This window comes from Thunnus maccoyii, chromosome 7 (genome assembly GCF_910596095.1).
Source record: "Thunnus maccoyii chromosome 7, fThuMac1.1, whole genome shotgun sequence".
Taxonomy (NCBI): domain Eukaryota; kingdom Metazoa; phylum Chordata; class Actinopteri; order Scombriformes; family Scombridae; genus Thunnus; species Thunnus maccoyii.
In genome coordinates, this window is record NC_056539.1 from 28,122,757 (window position 1) to 28,139,874 (window position 17,118).

Genomic DNA, 17,118 nt, shown 5'->3' on the forward strand with positions numbered 1-17,118 from the left:
TGTGTCAAGGTTTTACGACAGATGTGCACCATTTCCGGCACAAACATATGAACGTCAGAGCGGTGAAAACATGAGAGGTCAAAAGTTAATATCCTGATTTTAATAGTAACGGAGCATAATTCAAAGACATGGTAGGTCTGGTTTGTTACTTACTGACTAGAAGGGCTGTGTTAAAACGGTTCACACTCACGACTTGGATGTAAACTTCGATAACGTTAAGGCTAAATGGCTAAGCTAACTTTAGCTCTGCTGAAATGTGCATGACCGAATGACACGACGTGACTAAACTGAAGCTAATGTTTGACTTTTATTAGCCAGCTAACCAACGTTAACACGCTACATAAGCCACAGGAGGGGACTGAAATCAACGTGGCTCGTCTGAATCCGCTTTGTGTTTTGTAGTCTGCTACAGTTTAGGTAGTAGTGTGCATTTGTTTACATTGCAGCAGCACTCAGGGACACAAATGAGATTCATTCGCAAAGTACAAGGAATTCAGTGTGGTCCAGATTTTATCAGAAAAAGAAATAAACATCAATAAACATAACAGTATAAGAAAGAGAGAGACTGTAATTTACAAATATTCTGTGTATTGGGGGTGGACTATGTGCATGCATGATAAAAACTATGAGTGTGCAAAAAAGCAGAATATAAATATATGTATAAATACTATTTGCATGCATATTGACATGATAAAAACGATGTGTGTGCAAAAAAACAGAATATAAATATAAATATAAAGACTATGCATGCATATTGACATGATAAAAACAGTATGTGTGCAAAAAAGCACAATATAAATACAAGTATAAAGACTTTGTGCTTGCTTATTGCCCTAAGGTTGTTTTCTACTCAACAGGAATTTAAATTGCAGCCTTTTGGTATGAAAACAGTGTCCCATTCTCTTTTTTTAGCTTGATGAATGTTAAGAGTTTGATGGATGCATTTATTGTAAAATGATAGAAATGTGTCCCTAGGAACTTTTTTACTCTTAGCGGTGAAGAATAAAAAGTTCTGCAGACAGCAACAGAGCATCATTTTTTCATTGTATTTGTACAATGGACACAATGTCACTGTCCTTGTGTGTGTCTGTGTATTAACAGGATATATATGTATATATAGTTAATTAAAAAATAAAATCTATATACATCTACACAGTGCAGGACAGACAAAGACACAGTATACACAGTATGAATTTGAATGAGATATGGAGGTGAAGTGTCAGGCAGCTAGGAGTGAAGATCTCAGGGATTTTTTCTCATCCTCACTTCCTGCCTCTGTCTCTTTAGGCCAGTTCCATGGTGGCAGTGGGGCTGGCTCTGGCTGCAGCCGGATTTGCAGGTAAGCAACTCCTGTAAAAGCTAACTTAGGGAACTTATGTAACTGGCACGCTGACAGGTTGGTTAATCGCCTTGATAGAGAATCCTCAGCCGTGTTCATCAAGTTGGCACAACCGGGCCAAAATTGTGTCTAATGTGTTGACACTGTCTGACGTGAAGTAATGAGTCTAAATGAGAATTTAACAGCAAGAAATGCTTCTCAGATATGAGAAATTTAAGAAAGCAAAGCAAAGTAGAGCTGCACCGATTAGTCAATTAAGCAATTAGTTGCCAACTATTAAATTAATCAGCAGATGTTCCGGTCCAAGATGAGACCAGACTTTACTCTGGATGTCAGTTATGTTAGTTTATCTCTACCAACTTACGCCCAGTGGAGATAAAAATTGCAATAAAGGCATAAAATATGGAGAATAATAGAAATACAAGAAAAGGACAAAATTGGAAGGAAAAACTGTAAACCAGAACATGCCAAACATTGTCAAAACCTGTCACATTAGTGTTTCAAAATAAGTTACAGACTACAGCAGGTAAAACAAACACACAGTTATCATTATAGCAAAGAAATCTACCAGCAGTCCATCACAAAAACTAACATTGCAATAGTTTTCTAGAACATAGTTATAAGTCTTAATACTAACAACTTTCAGTAGAATCATATCATGATGATTATATATTACCAGTTATTTCCTCATTTCTGTCGTTGAAATTAATGATGTGAAGAGTTTTGTCTGATGTAATAACAGTGGAATGCAGTTCATTACATTGAACATCAGTTGGACTACTTAAAATGTGAATTTTGCATACATTTTCTGAAATGTACTATATATACTGATATTGTAGAAATAGTATGAATATCATAATACTGAATTAAACCATATCACCCAACCTTACCACTAACATATAGTCCTAACATATAGCATCTGCATTAAAATGAAAATGTGGGTAGAGACAATTTGGCAACTATTTCTATCAGCTAAGTTAATGTGGATTTATCCTCCTTTACCCACCAGGTCGCTATGCCATGCAGGCCTTCAAGCAGATGGAGCCTCAGGTGAAACAGGCCCTTCAGAGCTTCCCCACGGCGGTAAGAAGGACAGAAGGAAACATTCATACTATCACATTCACTATCTCTCTAAACAGCAGTCATAAATGTGTTTTAATTACTCAAACAACACAAGATACATCTTTATCTCCAACTTTACATTCAATAAGCAAAAAAGCAAAGTCACATCCGAGTTGTGTATTGGTGTTAGCGGATCCCTCGTGATTGGTGGTCATCTGTATTTGTTGTTGCAGAGTTTTGGAGGAGGTTACTATAAAGGTGGATTTGAAACAAAGATGAACAAGAGAGAAGCTGCGCTGGTTTTAGGTATCAGGTATGTTGACACTCTTGTCACACTAGTATCTCCCTTCACCGTCCTTCACTCTGCACCTCCAGAGTGACGTAGACTCAAGAATTAGGTCCCGTGCTGCTATTCCCTCCCTCATTCAACTATAGCAGAAAACAGGGCTACTACTAATTACAATAATAATTCACTAATAACTGATCTATTGCTCCTTCCTCCAGTCCCACAGCCAACAGGAATAAGATCAGAGAAGCCCACAGGAAACTGATGATCCTAAACCACCCAGATAGAGGTAAGTCTATCTACCATACACTCCCTTTATCTACTTTGGTACAAACTTTACCTTCCTGGTTAGACACACCTTGCTGCTCAAACTCCAGAGTGTACTTCATAAAGAAAGTATGGTGAGGGGTGCAGCTGTGTCTTTCAGTAGCTTTTAAAGGGGGCAGTGAAGCATACATCCAGCATGATTACAAAGACTGAGTTTTGTAGTTTAGCGAAACATAATGAAATTTAACCTGTTGTGTGTGTGTGTGTGTGTGTGTGTGTGTGTGTGTGTGTGTGTGTGTGTGTGTGTGTGTGTGTGTGTGTGTGTGTGTGTGTGTGTGTGTGTGTGTGTGTGTGTGTGTGTGTGTGTGTGTGTAATCTCACAGGTGGATCTCCCTACCTAGCAGCGAAGATAAATGAAGCGAAGGATCTGATAGAAGGCCAGGCAAAGAAATAGAAGTAAAGATGTTGATGAACCCAACGATTTCACACCGCTCTTATTCAAGCTGTTGCACTGACTGACTTGAACGAACACCAGGAGTTTTCCAACTGATTGTTCTCAAATAAATCACACTGTACACATTGTTTCTGGAACTTTGCCTCATTGTTATTATGTCATATTGTAGTTAAATTATGAGTGCTATGTGGGAATTATTGCCTTAAGGTGGTTTTCTACTCAACAGGAACTTTTGAATATCATCCTTTTGGTTTGAAAACGGTGTCCTGTAAGAGTTCTGTAAAATGCTGTGATATGTTTTGGGGATTATTTCCACTTATCGTGAAAAATAAAAAATTCTGCAGACCACAACAGAGCACCTTTTTTTTTTTGTTCACTGTATTTGTACCATGTCCTTCAGAAAGCCACACGTTGTTCAGTTTTAGATCTACATGGAAGATCAAGTTTATTTAAGAACTACCTGCATACAAAACATATTGCACATCAACCAACCAGAACGATCCTTTAAAAAAAAAAAAAAAAAAAAAACATACTGTAGTCGACCCAACAAAAACACTTGGGATGTCACAACTGTCAGTAGTCCAAATTGTCATTTGTCTCAAAGAAGAAAAAAAAAAAACCCAGGTAACGCATGTTTTAGTGTCAAGAAAAAGAAGTTTCTTTTGTTTGTTTGTTTTTTTAAATACTGTACATTTTTTAAAAATAAATAAACCAAATAAATCTCCTTCCTTAGTGGAACAGTCGTGACCAGTTTCCAGCCAGCCGGTCTGTGGAAGAACCATGAAAATGACATCATCGTCACCTGGGCTTGGTTTTCTAGAAACATCTCAACACCAGGGTAGTCTTTACTCGTTGCTTCTTATTGGTCAAACAGGATTTTTGCAGTAGGCATGTAAAGGGTGTTAATCCTTAAGATTAAAAAAAACAAAATCATGCTTTGACTCTCTTGATTTGAATGGATGTCTGGGAAGAAACAACCTTCCCATCATCCTTCCTGTTAAATTGGATGAAAACTGCCCAATGGTTCGCTGTTAAGATGTTTCCAGGAAACCCAGCACTGATGGCTACATCTCTTGTCCAGCACTACACAGTAACAGGCCAGTTTCCAGACCAAACTACAATTAACTCTTAAACAGAAAAAGGTTATGTTTCAGTGCAAAGAAAACAACTTTCCTATTGTTTCTTTTCCAGACACGCCGTAATAACATTTCTTCTATGACCGAAGTGGTTGCATATTGAAAAACAGAAAGCAGCTAACGTCAAACTCCTCAACAGATATATAAAGAATAACTGGACTCATTTTTTCCCCACAAACATTTAAGAACAGACACACCTGATTTTAAAAAGATATGCCTCTGAAATCCTTTTAGGGTCTTTCAGTGTTTGCCTCTGCCTGCTTACAGTGCCATAAGGGAACATTTAGCACAAAAAAAAAAAAAAGACAGCTCATCTGGTTCAACTGTGGCAGGCGAGGGCGACCGAGTAACACAGAAATAAGTGAAAAGATTTCAGATAGTGTGCAGAGCCAGGCAACAACATGTTGAAACTACTCTCAAGGCACAACAGCTGATCACATGTATGTCAAACATACTTGGGTTTCCAACAAACCTATCTGCACTGTGGTACTGTTCATGCAGAACAATTAAAGTACAAACTACTTCAGATGCACAAAACATCCTGAAAAAATGTGGAAGCTTCTTTTCTGTGTCCACCTGGTAAAAGACAGACTTTTTTTTTTGTTTGTTTTAAAACCCTGCTATGATATTATTTTTTTTTTACCAATAAAAAAGATCTGCTGCATTCATACCACAGTATGGGTTTGAGTGAAATCCCTGTCTACATTGTATAAATACTGCATTCAGTCCATCCTCTCCCTGAGCTCTCAATGAAGAGTGGACTGAAAAGTAGTTACATAGAGATGTCTGTAAGTCTGTGTGTGTGTTTGACTATCTTTGGCAAGCTCATACAGGAAGAACTATTGTAAAAAAAAAAAAAAAAAAAAAGAAAGAAATGGTAACATGAATAGTTGGACAGAACACGTGTAAAGGGGAGGTTAAGGTACAGACCTCTGAAACTTACGGAGTGGAACAGGTTTCAAATATTTCTAAAGTAAAAAAGAACAGTGCATGTTGTATTTAAATGTTAAGATTCACTTTTGAGGCTGCTCAAGAGACAAGGGGATTTTATCAAGCGCAGCCAGAGAAGTTGAAATATTTGAAACCATTTCCTTTGCCGGGGAGAGGGGGGGGGGCCTACTAGGAGAGTCCGTTAACAACAGGTTGCGGGTTAGAATCCCCCGTGTGGGAGTCTGTGGCGGGCGTCTCGGTGGAAGACTTGGCGGCGTTGCTGTCCTCGTTATCGGCAGCAGCGTTGTTGTTGGTAGAGCCGTTGGTGGCTGTCGGGGTCGGCTGCGGGCTGTGCTCAGCAATGGCATCCACCTGACCCTGAACAGAAAGGAGGGACAAACGGAGAAGAGTGGAGAAAATAATGCACTTGGAATATATTCAGACAAATTCACCAATAAGTAGGAAAAAATATTTTATATACAGTGGTCCAAATGTCTGAGACCACATTGAAAATCTCTAATATTTTCATGTAAACCTGGAAATAATCAGAAAGTTTGAGGATTCAGAAACATTTAAAAACTGAGGAAGTTCTGATATGTAAAATGAAGAGGAAATGTTTTAAGATTCTGCAATATTTCTAGGTCAGCAATCAAATTTAAGTAAATTTATGGCATTGATCAACGTAACTCCTTTGTCAGATGTCCTTGAGTTGTATCCCTTCCACTGAAGCGTGAGTTCAGATGACACTCAGGTGGATTTGATCTACTCATCAACTTGCAGCCATTGTTCACCTGTTATAAATATGGCTGTGCCTCAAGTTTCCAGCAGATCATTGCTTACTGAGTAGCATTGTGATAGTGGGAAACACGGCGTCAGAACTAAGTGAGAGTGTCAGAAGTCAAATTGTTATTTTAAGCAAAGAAGGGCTTTTCAGCATCAAATCATGACTAGACTAAAGGTTTTTAAAGGGGGCAGTGCTGGAGCTCTAAAACGCTTTGCAGAAACTGGATCAGTTGTATCCAAAGCACGATCAGACAGATCAAAAGTGATCACACCATCAGAAGATCAATACATCAAGCAAAAGGAGGCTGCCTTGTAATGGTCTCAGAGGACGAGTAGCAGTTTTTAAAAACACTTCTCAGGAGGGGAAACAAGGACAAACGCTCGGGGTGGGCTAAGAAATACCAGCATTTCACAGTGGATGACTAAAAAAAAATTTACTGATGAATCAAAGTTTGAGATTTATGGTAGTAACAGAAGGGTGGATGTAAGGACACAAACAGGAGAGAGAATGATACCGCAGTGTATCAAACCAACAGTGAAACATGGTGGTGGGAATATTCACGGTCATTGGACTGCATTTATATAGCACCTCTCTAGTCTTCTGACCACTCAAAGTGCTGTACGCTACATGCTACTTTCACTCATTCACACACATTCATACGCTAACGGCAGAGGCTGCCATGCAAGGTGTCTACTCATCATTCATCAGTTGGACACCTGCACCGACCAAGGAGAGGTACCACTCGATTCTTCAGAGACAAGCTCTACCCTCTGGTTTGCATCTTTGTGTAGAAGCATTCATACTGCAGAAGGATAATAACCCCAAACACACCTCAAAGCTTTGCAAGAACTACTTGAAGACCAACAAGTCCTGACAGTCATAGACTTTCCTCTACAGTCACCTGACCTCAAACCCCATTGGACATTTATGGGGGCACTTGAAGGCTGAGAAAGTCTTCTGTGACATCACAAAAAGCTCTTCAGAACAATGTGAAATCACGCTTAGATAACATGAGTCATCAGTATTTGCACAAACTTGTGGAGCCCATGCCAGCTCGGGTGCATGTTCTCATTAAAGGGGAAGGGGACATAAAAAGGGACACACACCAAATACTAAGATATTCTGAAATGTATGTACATTTTTCACTCAAATTGTTAAGCTGATATTATCATTTGTATTGAAAAATGATAATATTACATTCGAAACAAACGCAAAATAGAAGTATCTTGACTAGTGGTCTCAGACCTTTGGACCCCACATGTTAATTGTGGCCTGCCAACAATTTGTTGACACGTAACATTTAAATACTAACCACATCTTTGTTTTTCTTGGGGTCCTTGGTTGTCATCTGCCTGCTCTGAGACTCAGCCCGGGATATGTAGTCAGCCACTGTCACTGTACAGACGAGACGTTAGAGAAGAGAAAACCACTGGTCATGACAGTGTCTGCTTCCTTTTAAATAGGGAAGAGAAGTAAAAATGCTGAGTTTGTCCCAGATGTTGTTCAGAACTTGATCCCAAAGTCAATCACACTCCTCAGATCTCTTTTCTGAGAGCACATCGATTCAATGGTGCGGCGTTGCAATGAAAAACAGACAGTGATGGAAGTAGTAATGTGGAGAAAACAAATCACCTTGAAAAGCAGGCATATCAGTTCAGTTAAAGCAGATCCACTCTATTCAACCCACTACAGAGCATTTTTTTTACGGGTGTATACTGGCCTAACTGGCTTCCAACACCTGATTGTCCATTTAGAACAACATCACAGAAAAATAAGTTAGTCAGGCTTAGTAACAAACACCACACAAACAAGGACTGCCACTAGTGTAAATGGCAGCCCGACAACACAAAACAAAGTTGTAGCCAATCTATTAGTGAATGAGTAACGCACCTGTGAAATAATACACAAAAAAAAGGAAGACGGAAACGTTCCATTATCACAGCCAGACAGTGTAGGCCAGTCAGCAAAAACAGCCACATTCAATCATTTAGCAAATGTCAATAAAACAAGCAACACTTGATTACATGTAGTTAAATAGATCTGAATGTTTTTTTATGATTTAGTATGTTGTTGTGGGGGACAAAAAACAAACACCAGGCCTGGTGCACAACCTTTTAGCTTAAGCCATTAGGAGCACTGACCAGGGGGAGGCGACACTAGCAGTTGCCATGGTTACCTGGCTGCCTCTCTTCAGGCAGGCGGATGCGGCGACGTCTACTACGGTTACGACGCTGAGGTTGAGGTTCAGAATCATCTAGGGGTGTTGGGTCATCACAAAGAGAGGGATTTGGGACTTAAGGTGGCATTTAAAACCAGGGACCTGTCTGCACTGGCTCCTTTTACATTTAAAAATGGCAGCCCTGACAGCTAAACACTTATCCCTTCGACAATACAACATGACAGACTTTCCTTCTAAAACATTGTGCTGTTTGAGTTTGTATGTGCATGAAGAAGTCTTGAATCAGATCATGTGACCTCCATACCTATTCCATTTTCACTCATTGAGGCGTTATCCGACTCGCTCATGCCATCCATCAGTGTGGCGTCCTCATCTGTTCTACGTCGTCGAGATCTTCGGCGACGGTTGGTGGGCAGGTTTGACTCACTGGCATCTGTATCAGCTGTCTGGTCTGTCTCAGTGTTTGTCTCCAAGACTCCGTAGGCATTGCTATCGTCATGATCCCGAGGCCCTGCTGCAGAGTTATATTTCATTAAAACTACTATTATGACAAGAAAGGTGTGTCTGTGTTTCTCTGTCCTCGTCCATGTTAATAGTGAATTTTACCAGAGCTGTTGTTGTATCCTCCTCTTCCTCCTCTTCCCCGTCCTCCAGGCCCTCCTCGGCCTCTGCCAGGACCTGGCCTCCTGCGACCATCTCTTTGTGGACGCTGGCCTCTCTCCCTCTCCCTGCAAGTCAATAAGTCAGTCAGTCAAAGCATCCATCGATCAAAATCTCACACACATCCTCGTTGAAGATTATAGAAAAAAAAAAAACAGCTTCCACTGAAAAATGCAACAACTTTTATATCTTTGGGTTTTATTATAAAACAATTCACCTGTCCTGGTCCTCTGCAGCCAGAGACCAGTCACTGAGTTCATCCCTGCGCTCAGAATCAGTCTCAGAGGCATTGGACTGCTCTGAGTTGGTGCCTAGAAGAAGAGACAGAAAGGTTAGAAGAAAATGGAAGACAACAAGGGCTCAGTTATTATACCCTCTGTTAGAAGTGGGACAAATATTAAATGTGGCAATTCAATGGATAATACATTCTTACTCAGGAGAATTTTCAAAGATATCTAGCAGAAGATTTGTTTTCACAATATCCGAGGTGCTTACCATATCCAGTGCTGTAGCTGTGGCCTCTGCGCCCACGGCCTCGACCGTTGTAGGAGCGGCTGGGATGTGAAGAGGACGAGGAGGCATTGGCACTGCCGTCAGTATTAAAACCTCCTCCTCTCTCTCCTCTCTCTCCCCTCTCTCCCCTCTCTCTGTCGGCCGGTCGGTGACCCTGGGTGATCTGACGTAGCTGTTCATCGATCTGCATCCGCTCCATGCGTAGCTGTTCAACCTCCTAGAGAGGGGGAAAAAAGAAATTTGAGATACAAGACGGATCAAATGAAAGACGATACGGCAACAGAAAAAGCAATAAGCAGAAAATAAAAAATCCGATAATTCTTCAGTGTTTCAGAAAAATTAAGCAAAATCTCTGAGAAACGTTCTTGAGAGGGTCATCACTGGATTCACATGCATACTCATCATACACACATCTACATCACATCCTGTGTGCCTTGTGTTGCTTATTCTCAATCTTGCTAGGCTGCTTCCTTGTGTATAATCCACAATCTGCTTCAGCTCTTCCTCTAGCTGCTGGCCCTCGGCAAGAAGCTCCACCATGTCCTACACACACACAGTGCAAAACAAAACGCACACAAAGCACCGACGCAGCACAGAACATGCAAACAGCACAGGACACACACATAACATACACAGTGCAAAATGTATACACAGCAAAATACACACTGCAGAAAAGCCAAGTAATATCTGTGAAGATTGTGTGTTAATAAATTATGAGGAATTCACTTGCATGGCAATCACAGTGACTACTGTAATCTAACAATGTTTCATAGAGGTATTACATTTCAAGTCAGTTCTTTCAGCTCCATATTTGATTTCCAGCATTGCTTACACTCCTCTGCTTGTGTCGTGAGTTTTACCTTATCATCCCTAATCTGACTGGGACTGGTTGAGCTGTTTGCCTCCCACTGGAATAAATGTTTCAAAAATGTTTTGTTTTTTTCCCCTCAGTGTTGTGACAAAGCTGCTTTGAGTGTTGTGTGAGTTGAACCCGACAGAATCTGATGCTTCTCGTCTTATGATCAATTTAGTTATTTTTTAAACAGCCTAAATAATAACAACACTATTTAAATATACTGTATGTCTTCGGCTCTTTTTCCAAAAAGTTTCATATATTTTTTCATAAAAGTGTTTATGATGTAAGTAGAGGTGTCTTTACTTCAGACAGACCCCTCTATAAAACACTGTGGGAGACCTTGATCATTTCTGTGAGCTGCATATATACATATAGTGGATATTTATGCATTTTGTACGAGGTATCCAAATGTGTTTAATATACAGCTACTTCCTGGTTTTACAGGGATCACTTTCACAACACAAAATCAATATGTGTTACTGTTTACACCTTGCAATGCTCATTAAGTTCTGCTAGTAAATGTTAGTTAGACCTTACTAAATTATTACATGTGTCTGCAGGAAATGCTGGTTTGTTCAGGAGGTGCATTAAAAGGGCAGCCTGGAACGGTTGTAAATTGAAGCATGAAGTTAAAGCAAAGGATTGTCAAAACACACATAAACATGCAGAACATGCAGGCTCTTTTTTCATCAATTCAGCAAACACGCACGCACGCACGCACACACACACACACACACACAGAGGAGTCCTTACATTGAGGTAAGAGATGTGGTACTCCAGCAAGACCTGAACGTTGCCAATACTCTCCTTAGTACCGACAAAGGTAAAGGGGACCATTCCCTGTGTCAACAAAACAAAAAAAAACACAACGCAAAAGTTAGTATGGGACAATCACTGACTGAACCAAAAGGTGAGACGATGAGTAGATCATTTTTTAAAAACACGCAAACAAAAACCGGTGACGCTCATGAGTACGTGTCACACTGAAACATGTTGCAGTAGCAGGCTTACTTCTTGTCGGGGCTGCTTGTTGTCATTGTCACCTTCTATCCTGACCCTCACCACGCCAGACTTGTCCACAATCTCCTGAATGACTTTACCGTTCTTACCAATCACTTTGCCTAGGGACACAGAGCAGAGAAAAGACGAGAAGGTGACTGATAACGAGTAAACAAAACAGCAGTTAGTTAGTCTTCCTCTTAAGTTATGCTAATACGATAGCAGTAAATATAACCGTCTTGCAATGTGTTGCGTATAATTGCCAAAATAGAACCTCAGTATCAGTTGCCCTGCGTCCAACCAGATATTTGTGGGATTTGAAGGTATAAATTGTTCATGTCTACATACCAACATGGTTCCTTGGCACCTGGACAGAATCCTCCACAAACTCCAGATAGTTTCTGGCCTTCTTTACAGCTTCTGCTGTCTGAGACACAACATGAAGCAACTTTATCAACTGTACATTCAGCTAACACACTTGCATGTTCCACAGTCAGCTTAAGAATCCTAACAAAATATTGGTAAAATCCACTGAAAACACAACCATTATAAAATCTACAAGAATGCAATGTGTACAATTTCTCTCATACACATATCTTCATGTGTTCATACACTTTCAAGGTCATACACACACTCATGCTTTCACTAACACTTGGGCACACATCACCCTACCTCTCCATAAATCCTGAAAGTGCCAGTCTCCTCATCCAGCTCGATGGCAGTGACACCTGGAACTTTCCGTGCTTGCTGGATGTTGCTGCCGTGGCTGCCGATGGCCAGGCCCATCAGATCCGGTCTCACCATAAACTCCTCCTGGAAGGATGACACCAGCTGTCTGGAGTTCTGCACAAACACGAGAGGTTAATCTTCATTTTGCTATCAATTAACTTTTTTACATTCCAATTACTTGCAAATGATATTAACCTGTTGTTGGTAGTGGCTCCTAATTGGTATGGCTACTATCCACCCTTCAAGTTAGCACGGTGACTGACTCTTAAAATACTGTAGTTACCAACTGTCCCCCTTCCAAGAGGAATAAGGTGCCTCTGTGATCTCTGGGTCACCACAGTGACTAGACCACGTTCATGTCACAAACTGACCTCCAGGTGCTTTGTAGCCTCCTGGTTGCGTGACATCAGCAACAGCTTGGTCCTGAGGCTGCGCAGGTGCATGTCACTCAGCAAAGACACGCGCTTCACTGTCGACTCATTGGTGGACTACACACACAAAAAAAAACAAAAGAAAGGTTAGCAGTGTCCTTGTTGATGACTATTAGAAAGAGAGAAACAGCAGAGTCATCCACCATACAAAGATACTAAGTAAGACTGAACTGTAACACATCATGAACTACTATTGATACATTTATAAATTTCCAAATGTCACCACAGGATTACAGTGATACAGCATCAATAGAGCAAATCAGTTACCACAATCACAAGTTGGCTGGTCTCAGGGCAGTATGAGATGCGACAGGCTCCAACGGCTTTCTTAAAATCCTTATGGGCGTTCTCATTCTGGCACCTGAAATAAACATAAACAATATAAACAATTTAGTATTTTAAGCAGCCAAAACTTAATGTAAACAGCTGAGTTAGGATTGGGGCTGGAGACATCTGAAAAGACTTGCAAAGCTCTCAAAGTAAGAACAATATCTTATATCTGTAATACAAAATCTATACATGCATGTTATCATTAATTGTGAAGAGGACAAGCACATGAATTTAACATTGATACTAATGATATTACTGTAAAGCTGCTGTACATACGCTTCTTGTAGATCCTGAGGAATGGGGACACTGCACTTGTGAAAGGAGTTCTTGGTGATTGCCTTGTTAGTATTGACTGGACGCAGACGCTCAAAGGTGACTATCTCGTTGTAGGTGGCGTCGCAGGCTGCGTACTCAATCACATAGAACTGAAAAGACATTCAGGTTCAGTGTATAAATAAAACAACCTACAGACACTGAGATTAATGTATTTTAGCATGTTACTGTGATTACGAGGCAAAGCAGATTTCTACTAGCACTTAATAAAAACAAAAGTGTCGTATAAACGTTTCTGCCTAAGGAGCAATACTCACATCTCCTTTCATCATGCGGACTTTAGCCAGCCACCAACCACAAGGCTCCTGTTCATTGGCTCTGGAGAGGATCTGACCGGAGAGTAAGACAGAGAGAAAGAGTAAGAAACTAACAGAGAGGGACCACGTACACAGAAAAATAGACAGAGAAAAGACAGATGTGTGCTTCCTCCTCACCTCCACCTCCTCGCCCTCTCCGATCTCCTTCTTGGCGTCAGCGGGTGGTGGCATTCTGACATCATTGAAGGGCACCTGGCGTTCCGGCTGCCAACTGAAAAGAAATTCACATTAAATCAAACCGGTTAAAGCTCTGGACCGGATCAGCAAAACCTGAAATCAACCTACTGGAAGACAGGTGGAAGAAAAAAACTCACTTGTTCTCAAAGGCAATGGTGAGAGAGTCATCGTGGATATCTTTGATAAAGCCCTGCAGGAAAGAAACACAGACAGGAGTAAGAGCCAAGAACATCAGAGCAAACTGCAGTAAGCAGCCACCAACCGTACAGGACAAAAAGGATAAAGAAATAGTTGACATAGATTTTTCAAGAAAGTTCTTAACTGTGTGATAGATTTAAAAACATTAAGAGTTGTGCATAACAAGCACATTTTTAATTTGGCTACAGTAGCTCATTAGCAGGTTTAGTACAGCAACTAACGTTTATTTTCATTATCGATTCATCTGCTGGTTATTTTCTCAATTAATCAATTAATCGTGTTATCTATAAAACATCAGAAAATAGTGAAAATTGTTGATTAGTGTTTCCCAAAGCCCAAGGTGACATCCTGACCAACAGTCCACGACTCAAAGATATTCAGTTTACTATGACAGAGAGGACTAAAGAAACCAGAAAATATTCACATTTGAGAAGCTGGAATCATAGAATTTAGATATTTTTTATTAATCATTTATCAAAATAGTTGATTAATGATTGATTAACTAATTTTACTAATGTAAAACTAGTGATTAATTTTATGTCAGTCAGTTATAATCAGTTAACCAGTTGTAATCAGTTAATCGAGTCATCGTTGCAGCTCTACAGCAATGTGAATTGCACATTTGTTTGTCACGACATAATTATAACTAATTGTGGTCATGGGCAAGGTGGAAAAATTGTTCCGTTGTTGCTGCCAAGATGTTGTTTCAGGAAACAGACATTGGTATTGAGTTTTCACAAACAACATTACATTCATCTTCCACATTATTTCCGCAGTGGAATAACGGGTCATAAGAAATGTAGATATCTCAAAACCTGGGCAAATAAACCAAACCCATCTACATGGCTAGATAGATAGATAGATGAAGGGCGTAATGTGTACAGCTGCGATGATTAGTCATTTAATCTATTAGTTGATCACCATAAAATTAATGTGGCAACTATTTTGATGATCATTTTCGTCATTTCTGAAGGGAAAATGCCAAACATTTGCCAGTTACAGCTTCTCAAATGTGACAATTTGAAGCTTTTATGTATCATACATGATAATAAACTGAATATAATTTGGATTTTGGACTGCTGTTAAGACAAAACAAGACATTTCAAGACGTCACCTTGGGCTCTAAGAAATTATAACAGGCATTTATCATTATTTTCTGACAAAGAAAATTACTGTATTGAAAATAATTGTTAGTTACAGCAGTGAACACTGTGTCTTAAGTCTGTCTTAAAACAACAGTCAGGCGCCGACATGAACACTAAGAGGTTTTCCTCGCTGTAATCATTCCTCTTATTCATACTGGCTATTAAAAGATCCCCTTCAAATGTGTTTTTAATGTAAGTGATGGGGGCCAAAATCCACAGTGTCCACAGTCATTTTGTGCAAAAATACATTTAAAAGTTTATCTGAAGCTTATATGAGGCTTCAGCAGTCTGAGCTAGTCGTATCAAGTGGATATCTGCCACATTTTCTTTTTAGTATCAAATTCCCTCTTTGTGTTTCCTCTGACAGCGTTTCCCTGAAGTTGAGCTGCACTGTTCATTTGGGCTCCTCACTATTGTTTTAAGACAGATTTGAAAAATTGTGAACCCGTGCTTTAACCACAGGTACTCTGGAGCCCAAAAATCATGCATTTTTTCCCAATTTGGTGTAAAGGTATCCAGTTACATGTGCCGTAAACAGAACAACTGAATCACCTATCCAAGAGATTAAGCCTCAGGAACTGGCAAGCTGGGTGTTGGACAAAGTGACTCATGAGGGCAGGGTGGACAAAGAAAATCAGTGAAGCAAGGAGAGGTGAAAAGGTAGAAAAGTAGGAGTTCGTCCAGCAGAGATGAGAGATTGAGAGAGGAAACACACAGCTTGGGGATGGGAGGAAAGGAGACAGGGCTCTGGGCACCAGGTCTAGAAATAGCATTTAAGGTTTACGGTATCAGTGACCCTCCCTCCCTCTTCCCCTCTCTTCTCCTCTCTTGTCAGCTGGTCATGATTGACAAGGAACAGCTGGCTTACACATACAGAAAATAGCTTCGGCATGATCAAGTATCAAATAATAGACAGCGACAGACAGACGCTGAGCAGCTCAAACATCACAACCACAACTAGACACTGTGCTTCCATCATATCACATACTTCACAAAGCTTTATCGCCACATTATGGGTGATTAAAACATCTTCAATAGCACTAACACGACTCCAATAACCGAATAAATTATATGACGTAGAGCTACAGTCAGCTACGCAGCATAATCTTAGTTTAGTCACATATTTTGACATCAACTAGCAAGTTAGCTCACTTTTAGCTCGGAGAAGCTGCACCTAAACGTCGAGCAGATTATTTGATAGCCTTTATCGGCTTCTACCTTCCTCTTATCTCTCACAACAGTATGTTTCTTCCACTCTGCGTAAAAGAGAGAAGTCGTTAAAAAAAACATAGGTGACAGCTGGCGGAAGATTCGAGAGCGGTGCTAGCTTAGCGAGCTAACTGTGGCTAGCACGGCTAATGCGAGCTAATAGCGAGCAGTTCGTGGGTTTAGAAGAACACTAAGAAATATCGCCACAGTCCATTTGGCTTCAGCTGACATACTGTGTCTTGTGACAGGCTGTCGGGCTTTGAGCTGGATGATAAGCCGGTATTTACCTTGTAATAAGCCCCGTTGGAGCCACGGACCTCCACCACCAGTTCTTCCATATTGGACACGCAAAGGATGTTGGGACGACAGGTGCTCCTTAAAGCATCAGGAAGTTTGAGGACTACAGAGGTGCAATTACTGAAGTATTCACATACAGCCATGTAAAAATACTCCACTACAAGTATAACTCCTGCATTAAAAATCCTATTTACGTAAATGTAATTTAAGTAAAATTATAATAACTTTAATTAGCACTTTTCAAAAACAAGTTGCAAAGTGCTTTACAAATACATAAAAACAAAAAGAGAAATTACCAGATAAATATTAATTAAAAGTGATACAGTAATAATAAGTGAGGTATGAATTACTAAAACACAGAGTAAAAACAAACAGAATGACTGATTCAAGAGAAAGTAATTTTTTTTTTTAAAAAAAGTGTGTTTTTAAGAGAGATTTAAAAGAGGAAACAGAGCTAGCCTGCCTGATCTCCTGCCGCAGGTCGTTC

General features: G+C 40.1%; 2 protein-coding genes across 6 annotated transcripts; one reads left to right on the forward strand and one right to left on the reverse strand.

Annotated features, from left to right (window-relative positions):
* Nucleotides 1-16: 16 nt before the first annotated feature.
* Nucleotides 17-3,759, forward strand: dnajc19 (DnaJ (Hsp40) homolog, subfamily C, member 19). Its single transcript, XM_042416675.1, has 6 exons — nt 17-131; nt 1,288-1,339; nt 2,349-2,422; nt 2,635-2,714; nt 2,906-2,976; nt 3,338-3,759. Exons 1-6 carry the CDS (start codon nt 129-131, stop codon nt 3,406-3,408), a joined length of 351 nt encoding a protein of 116 aa, XP_042272609.1. The 5' UTR covers nt 17-128; the 3' UTR covers nt 3,409-3,759.
* Nucleotides 3,760-3,822: 63 nt separating this feature from the next.
* Nucleotides 3,823-16,723, reverse strand: fxr1 (fragile X mental retardation, autosomal homolog 1). Of its 5 annotated transcripts, none has more exons than XM_042416672.1 (19): nt 16,622-16,723; nt 13,920-13,972; nt 13,723-13,816; nt 13,546-13,617; nt 13,232-13,380; nt 12,893-12,986; nt 12,566-12,682; nt 12,138-12,308; nt 11,814-11,892; nt 11,478-11,587; nt 11,220-11,306; nt 10,022-10,153; nt 9,593-9,827; nt 9,315-9,408; nt 9,044-9,165; nt 8,742-8,951; nt 8,435-8,512; nt 7,571-7,653; nt 3,823-5,852 (listed from the first exon to the last, which is right to left on the reverse strand). In XM_042416672.1, exons 1-19 carry the CDS (start codon nt 16,670-16,672, stop codon nt 5,664-5,666), a joined length of 2,220 nt encoding a protein of 739 aa, XP_042272606.1. In that variant the 5' UTR covers nt 16,673-16,723; the 3' UTR covers nt 3,823-5,663. The 5 variants fall into 5 exon arrangements, with proteins under 5 accessions (XP_042272606.1, XP_042272604.1, XP_042272603.1 ...); XM_042416670.1 differs by having other exon boundaries at nt 11,220-11,312; XM_042416669.1 differs by having other exon boundaries at nt 11,220-11,315.
* Between the last annotated feature and the right edge of the window lie 395 nt (nt 16,724-17,118).

Coding starts and splice junctions, on each gene's coding strand:
- dnajc19 (XM_042416675.1), top strand. Junction 2,423..2,634: donor TTCAGAGCTTCCCCACGGCG/GTAAGAAGGACA, acceptor TTGTTGTTGCAG/AGTTTTGGAGGAGGTTACTA. Junction 2,715..2,905: donor GCGCTGGTTTTAGGTATCAG/GTATGTTGACAC, acceptor TCCTTCCTCCAG/TCCCACAGCCAACAGGAATA.
- fxr1 (XM_042416669.1), bottom strand. CDS start 16,672: ATGGAAGAACTGGTGGTGGAGGTCCGTGGCTCCAACGGGGCTTATTAC. Junction 13,817..13,919: donor ACCATTGCCTTTGAGAACAA/GTGAGTTTTTTT, acceptor ATTTCTTTTCAG/TTGGCAGCCGGAACGCCAGG. Junction 10,154..11,219: donor ACCACATCTCTTACCTCAAT/GTAAGGACTCCT, acceptor GTGTGTGTGTAG/GACATGGTGGAGCTTCTTGC.